The sequence below is a fragment of the Sinocyclocheilus anshuiensis genome, unplaced genomic scaffold (assembly GCF_001515605.1).
Source record: "Sinocyclocheilus anshuiensis isolate Anshui unplaced genomic scaffold, SAMN03320099.WGS_v1.1 scaffold2799, whole genome shotgun sequence".
Lineage (NCBI taxonomy): Eukaryota > Metazoa > Chordata > Actinopteri > Cypriniformes > Cyprinidae > Sinocyclocheilus > Sinocyclocheilus anshuiensis.
Window position 1 is genome coordinate 250929 of NW_015548372.1, and position 7953 is coordinate 258881.

The 7953-nt window shown below is 37.0% G+C and overlaps 1 protein-coding gene across 1 annotated transcript; it reads left to right on the top strand.

Annotated features, from left to right (window-relative positions):
- The first annotated feature begins 1314 nt into the window (after window positions 1-1314).
- Window positions 1315-5476, top strand: LOC107656678 (PRA1 family protein 3-like). The gene is made up of 3 exons (XM_016444620.1): window positions 1315-1539; window positions 2709-2926; window positions 4668-5476. The coding sequence occupies exons 1-3, from the start codon at window positions 1361-1363 to the stop codon at window positions 4841-4843; spliced, it is 573 nt and encodes a 190-aa protein (XP_016300106.1). The 5' UTR covers window positions 1315-1360; the 3' UTR covers window positions 4844-5476.
- Window positions 5477-7953: the final 2477 nt, after the last annotated feature.

Genomic DNA, 7953 nt, shown 5'->3' on the forward strand with positions numbered 1-7953 from the left:
TTATGTAGTACAAGCACTGTTACTTTTCTAATGCTTGCTTGTGTTGAGATATACTGGTTTTTATATAAAAGGTTATTAATAAATGTATTTATGCAAGTCTGTGTGATGCTTTTTGTATGTTTGTCCTTTGATTAAATCTTTTGCGTAACGCTAGTGTGAGCATGTTTTGTTCTTGTGATACACTTGTGACTGCTGATGTTTATCCTCTAGATCACAGTTCTGTCAGAGACTGCATTCTGATGTCTAAACACGTTTACATCAGCAAAAACATTACATTTATAATACTGGAAAATAATAGTCATTTTGCCTTTTTTTTTCTCCGATGGGCAGACTGCAGTGTTCACTGAACGAAACAACCGCGTGGATCTTAAGCTGTGTTCATTGTTAAAGTGCAAATGTCTAAAACTTCAGACATTTCAGAAAAATACGTTTGTTTGAATTTGTTTATCTTACTCATGAGTCATCAAAAGATGTCAGAGGAACAGTTTATGAATGTCAAGTTGTAGACTGAGAAATAATCAAACCGTTCAGTTATGTAGTTATGTGCCTGTGTGGATAGTATATGCTGTTTATTTATTTATTTATTTTTAGGAATATTATTGAATGATCCCTGCACACACTGAACAGGGTACATTCGTGCACTTGACTGATATCATATATTTGTATTAAAAAAATCTTATATAAAAAGTGTGAAATTAAATTGTATGTAAAAATATAAATTATAAAAAGAATAGGATTGGAGAGATGGAAAAGGAGAAAAACACAAGAGCTTCAAAGGGGAGCTGTAACATAGCCACATATTTATAGGCTACTAAAATATTGGCTACTCGAACCAGATGTATTCTGCTCACAGGTGATTGGAGAAGGGTTTTGTTCCTGCTTTGTTGCAGTTTGCTGATTTTTGTAAACTAGCGCATGTTTCTGCTTTTCAGATAAAAGTGTAGTTTCAGTTTAATATGTTGCAGGCTCATTTATTGGTAATAAATAATTGATAATAAATAGTATTGATGATAATAAATCAAAAAAAAATATCGGGCTTGTTTTTGAAGCTGCGGTAGCTTATTTGTCTCGCGAGAGTTAGCAACAGTGGTCAGAGACAGTGTGTTGCCAAGTCCGCGGTTTTCCGCTTTAACACGGTTGCCGCGGGCTGAAGCGACCCCAATAACGTGATATTTAGCACCTAAAATGCGAATTTTACCAGGTGAACCCCGCCAAAAAACACGTGTATTTTATTCCCCGAAATGCAATTTTTTTTATCGGGGGAACCCCCTCGAAACGCCATTGGGCGGGTTTTGAGTAGCAGTTGGGTGGGTTTTGTCGTGAAGACCTGGCAACCCGGAGATCGCGGACGCAGAGCATCATGGCAGGAATGGAGCTGGCGCCCTTCAGGCCGTGGGATGATTTTTTCCCTGGTTTTGACCGCTTCTCCAAACCCGATGTGTCTGATTTAAGCAGATGGAATAACAGAGTGATCAGCAATCTGCTTTATTATCAGACCAACTACTTTGCAGCCGCTACCGTCGTAATTCTGATTGTCGGGTATGTAACTTAAAGGTCTTAATCATGTATATTTACTAGTGTAACCATCATTCAGTCTGTTATCAAAGCGTGGTGCAGAGTGCTGTGCGTGTGACTGTATAGTTTACACGGCATTATTTCAGTCCAGAGCGTTAAGCACAGTGCGAGATCAGAAACACCCTGTGTGTCGTGAGAAGTGTGTGTTGCTGTGAGGAATGTGTTGAAGGTGGAGCCACGCTTTGGCTGTGTGCTGCACTGTTGTCAGCGAGTCACACGACTAACCTGGAGTCCAGAAGCACACTCAAACAGGGATCTGGTTTAAAACACAGCTCATTTTATGACAGTTGATTACAAACGGGATTCCGGAATACCATGACATGTTTTAAAGTCCCTCATAAATAAATAAAAACATATATATAATATAAATTAAATATAATAACATTGTAAACAAACATTACAATTTTAAAATCAAACCAAAAAAAAAGAACTGCAATACATCTACCTTACTCTTTGGTGTGTGAGCTAAAAAAAAAAAAATTTCACGTTAAAGTCCGTGTTAACCGGAAGTTGCTGCCGACTTTATTTCAGTGTAGTGACGTATTTCCTGCTTAAACGGAATATTGAATAGAGGGCGTGGCTTTATTGTTGCGCTCCTCCTCGCTTCCGGTTTTAGCTGTATCCCTTCTAGCCACAACCCGGTTGGTTAGAAAAGTAAATAAAGTCCATTTTGATTTCATGCGGACTTTAAGGCTTTCTTTATTTTTTTTATTATTATTTCTGTACAAAGTTTTACAATTCTTTATTTAAAAGCCATATTTATTTCTTTGTTAAAACAAAGGCCAGTTCACACCAAGAATGACAATTATATTAGCAGCCACACCAACGGACAATAACATTATAGTTATTATAAGCACATACTGAAGTGAGACTACACCGATAACCGATAAAATAAATATACCGATAACTATACTGATAGCTTAAAATAAATATGCAGATAAGTGTAAGATAACTATACCAACAACTTAAGATATCTTTACCGATAACTTAAGATAGCAATACCGATAACTTTAGTATAGTTGTCTTCCTTGATGTGAATGACCCTTAACAGAGTGTCCCAACTGAATACTGTATAATGACATTAATAGTGATTAATTGATGTGCATTAAATGTGTCTGGTGTGGTTTCTTCAGTTTTCTGAACCCGCTGGGCATGTTTGTTGGTGGGGCGGTCGTGGCTCTGGTCTTCATGGGCTCGGTGTGGGCAGGAGAGAATAAAGCTGTGATCAAGAGCTTCAAGAAGAGAAATCCCACCCTGTTTGTGGTGTGTGTCCTGGGAATCAGCTACCTCCTGCTGTCCTTGTGTGGAGGAGTGATGGTGTTTCTCTTCGGTATCACACTCCCCATGCTCTGTGAGTACCGGTGTCAGATCTCCTGGACTCGCACCTGCCTTATTACGGCTGCTCCGTGTCATTTTTAACATGTTTTCTAGGACTTTACACTGACATTAACTGCTGTGGATGCAGCATCACCCCAAATCAAACACCGTATTTGGTCACCAGGCATATTTGTCACCCACACTCTGAGAAATAAAGGCTTCAAAAGCCATGCCATTAATGACAAAAACCTTTCAGTGAGCAGTTCTTTAAAAGAACCACTTTTCTTACAAATTTGATCCTTTCACTATAAGGAACCTTTTATGCAATGGTTTTCTGATTAAACCATTAATACCAATAGGGAAGCTTTATTTGTAAGAGTGCAGGATGCAAATTGAAGTAAAAGTGTTTGAGGTTACTCAGAGAAAGTGAGAGTATCTATGTCTGATAATGCAGCTGTTCTGTACAGGATCTCATTTTAATGTATGGCATGTTTGACACATGCCTTTTATTACTTTAAGTGTAAAAATCCTTCCTGTCATTTATCCCGTGACCAAAAGAGAACACTTCCTGGTTTGTTTTTCACTGAAAAATTATTAAATTATTACAACATTTTTGCTAACTAAAAAAATAAAAAATAAAATTTGAACATTAGATGAAAATTTAGCTTTGACTACCTGAAATAAGAACTAATATTACTAACTGGAAATGAATAAAAACTGAACCTGAAATAAAAAACACTGAACTGAAAAAAACTGAAATTAAACTTAATTAGTCATGTTTAAAAAGAACAAAACTAATAAATGACACAAGCACATTACAGAATTACTCAAATTAAACTAAAATTAAAAGTGAAAATGTAAAAATAAAAGCTCATTCAAAATATTGATTAAAACCTGTAATAGTATATAAATAATACTCATCATTTCTTAACCTGCATGACTTTATTTCTTCTGTGGAACATAAACAAAGATATTTTGGGATACATTGGGCAGTCAATTTTATGGACATAAAAATACACTTCGACTCTTTCAAGACATCCTTTGTGTTCCACAGAAAGTGGACATGAAGGCGAGTAAATGATCAGAGACTTGTCATCTTTGTGTAAACTAAGGTTTTAATGTTGGGGGATTTGAGCTAGTACAGTATATCAGTCACAGAGACATAATGGACAGATCTCTCCTCAGTTCTCTGATGATTATATCTATAAGAGTCAGGCTGCATGGGTATTTCAAGCTGCTGCAGAAACCAGGCAGAGATCTAGCAGCGTGTTTTGCTTGTAGTTGTAGCAACACAAAACATCATCATCTAATTACGCTATGTTCAGTTTTAGCAGATCAGATTCTCTGCCTAAAACCACGGCATGAGCCTTTTACAGCAGGCTGCCCTATTACTACTATTGTAACGGGGTCTTAAAATAACTTTACATTCTGTACAATCTAAAGACTGAATAAATAAACATTTGAAATTATACTTGAATTGTTTGATGTCTATGAATTACATTTTTAAATTGTATTTATTTATTCATTTATTGTGCATGTCAAATTAAGCCGTTTCCAGTTTATCACTACGTGTGTATTTACATGTATAAAAGGAAATTTGAAAAAAAAATAATATACTGCAATAAGGAAAGGCTGCATTGCATCCGCTGGGCTTAATGGGAAAGATGCATGCTCACTGGAGACGCTAATAGAGCAACTGGGCTTTAAATACCGAATAGATGGCCTTCTCTGTCGTCTTTTTGAGTCTCACTGAGGTCTTGTGTTTGGCCCTGCAGTGATCCTCACCCACGCTTCTCTGAGGCTTCGCAGCATGAAGAACAAGTTGGAGAACAAGATCGAGGGCGTTGGCCTGAAGAAGACGCCCATGAGAGTCATACTGGATCTCCTGGATCAACAAGAAGAGAAGGTCAACAAAATCCAGGATTTCCTGGAGAGTAAGCTGAAAGACTGAGCATGTGTCCACTACAAGCAGCCACTCTTTCTTCTTGAGTTGTTTTGTGTTTGTTTTGGTCTTGGTTTGACAGCCAAATACCAAAGCGGAAATATCTTTTTAAATACCAAAGTATGACTAAGTTCCAGTCACGTCACAAGGAACTATGACTGGAGCTGATGACAATGCTGTTTTTAGTTCTTGCTAGTATGAGACTGTCAGACTCTTGTCCTAGCCAGACGTGCTAAACTCATTCCCAATGTGTGTGCAGCTTCCATTGACATTTTGTCTATGTTTGGTTTTTATACATGATGAATTGGCATAAAAGTGTATGCTTTGTAAAGCTTGAATAGATTTCTATAGACAGAGTCACTGAAAGCACTTTGAAATGTTGTCATACCTTATTTTTCCACTGTGGCGAAATGGTCATCGTTCTTCTATTGCACATTTGTAACCGTAATGAACTGTTTTCATCTGAGCTGAAATGACATATGATGGAGGAGTGCGCATTTATTGCTTCTCTTGCGTTTTGTTTCTTTTCTTTGGCTAACGCAAGCTCTGCAGTGAACAAACATTTACATGCTTCTAAATCAATGCACAAAATACGGTTTGTTTGCGGTTTTGGGATGATTTAATAAAGGTGGAGTGTGGAAAGGTGTGGGCATGATACGAGTCAGAAATCAGACTGGGTCCAAACATGACATTTCATTTTTGTTATGGACATTTTGTTATGAAGTTATGGATTGAGGTACAGTATGACTGGGATCAAAGTTAGTGTCACTCAGATTATGTTTTCTTCAAGTTAACTTTACCTTCCTTCAGCTCCCTTTATGCAGTGATAGGAGTTTGTGTTTACCTCATAGAGGACTTGTAGTTTGATTGTATATGTAAGGGATAATGTACGCGGAGGGGTCTTGTATCAGCCTGAAGGGGGTTATTCTGCTATAACAACCGCCTGGATGTACATTATCCCGTTTATTACACGGCTACTTGCCACATAAGTAAATAATTAGATGCGAAATATTGATTTGAGTATTTGACCGCAAAGCTTCCGTGAAGACAGCAGTTGCGAGCAAGCGGCAGATTCAAACTAGGCAGACATTTTAAGGGAAACGGTGCAGTCAAACCACTTATTACACAACATTTCACCACAAAAATAATTAAGGCAATAAAAGAATTAAGACGAAAATGTTTTAAAACCTTACCACATTTGTTTGTATGAAAGGAGAGCGAGTCCGCGATACCAGGATGACATAATTAAATAATTGTACACCATTTTGAATCGAAGTTTAATATTTTATTAGCCAAACAAACGCAAAGCTTCTACCAAGAAAACATAGTTCAAGCAAGAGTACAGCGCCGTCTGCTGTTACCCGGATGAGCCTGTGTTATTAGCTTTTACCGGGTGTTATCGAGGAATAACATACCTCAGGATGTCGCGACTGACCAATCAGAATCAAGTATTCCACAGGGCCGTGTAATAATTGGTTTTAAAGCATTGCTTTTGATAATTGCTGATAATGCAAGCATGCTTACCCAGATAATAGAGAGTGGATTGCGAAAACACTTTCTTTTTAGTTTGTTTCCTGCTCAAGCATGCACTCAGGCTGCAGAGCGGTAAAAGATATGCAGCCAACAAGTGCTAGTTTTAAATAAAGCCTTATTTTTCACATATATATATATATATATATATATATATCATTTGTTGTGCTTAAAACAAATGGCAGATTATGCATTTGGCAGACACTTTAATCCAAAAAGCATCTTGCATTGCATTCAAGATGCACATTTACATTTCAGCAGTTCTCGCTTTCCCTGGGAATCAAACCTTTGGCAGTGTCTAGCGCGGTTCACGTGCCTTACAACACAGACATCTATTGAAGTCATTATGTAGGGGACGGGCATGCTATTGTGTAGCTTTACTATGGGCTACAGATGATTTCACCTATCTATCTCTAATCTGAACATACTGTTACAATAACATCTACCCTGTAACTGATCTAGAAACAGATCATTTCAGAACCTCCTTTATCTCACTGCATTGTTTCGCACATTTTGTGACCTTTGGCTTCTGAAAGGCTTGTTCTCATGACAGCTCTAAGTGATATTGCTCACAATTACCTGTCAAAATATAGCCTACCCTGGCAGCAGTGTCGGGGAGTTATTAGTTACATGTAACGGAATTACGTAATTTAATTACAAAATAAAAGTAACTGTAATCAGTTACAGTTACTGAGAAAAAATGTGTAATTAAATTACAGTTACTTATGAAAATGTTAAGGATTACAAAGGGGGGTTACATCTGCTTTTTTTCACACACACTCCCGCATACAGATTTAATTGATGTCTTTCATAAATTGCAGTGACTGCTCTAAAATATGAAACTCCAATGTTTCAGGAGTTTAGAACAAGCTTATTCGATAACTCTTATTTCCTAAATGGGTTTATGTATAGCTATAAAGATTTGATTTCAAAAACAGTATCATAGCTAATAAAATATTTCTTGTTATGATTTTAAATATGTATTTAACCTCAGAATTTACATTTCCAAAGTAACCTTCCCAACACTGCCTGGCAGTGCTATCTATGATACAACAATGATTTCAGTTACTAATACTATAGTATTTTGATACATTTCGTGGTACTGAATTATATATATCTTGCAGTGTATGTAAGGCTGGACGCTTACACTGCTATTCTGAACTAATAATCAGAACAAAAGGCAGTTGATTCACTGATTCAATTAAAGTTGTTTTCATTTAACCTCTTATCGTTTGAAGGTAAAAAATCTTTCTATATCGACGGTTTCCTTTTCCTCTTGTATCCAGAGCAAAGCATGGTCAAACATAAATAAATGCATTTTAAAAATAGACTGTTCAAGTTAATATTGAGAGGTACATTTCAGATGCAATGTTGTCAGATTTTGCTCTGTTGTGTCAATGAAAATCGTTCCAAGCAGAGTCACAGCAGCACTGTTGTGTCACAAATCAGCACAGCAAGCCCTCTTGACTTTTTTGAACAAGTTGGGTGAGTAAATGATTCAGTGACCCATTCATTAAAGGGGTCAAATGATGCGATTTCAATTTTTCCTTTCTCTTTGGAGTGTTACAAGCTCTTGGTGCATAAAGAAG

Coding starts and splice junctions, on each gene's coding strand:
- LOC107656678 (XM_016444620.1), top strand. CDS start 1,361: ATGGCAGGAATGGAGCTGGCGCCCTTCAGGCCGTGGGATGATTTTTTC. Junction 1,540..2,708: donor GTCGTAATTCTGATTGTCGG/GTATGTAACTTA, acceptor TGGTTTCTTCAG/TTTTCTGAACCCGCTGGGCA. Junction 2,927..4,667: donor TATCACACTCCCCATGCTCT/GTGAGTACCGGT, acceptor TTGGCCCTGCAG/TGATCCTCACCCACGCTTCT.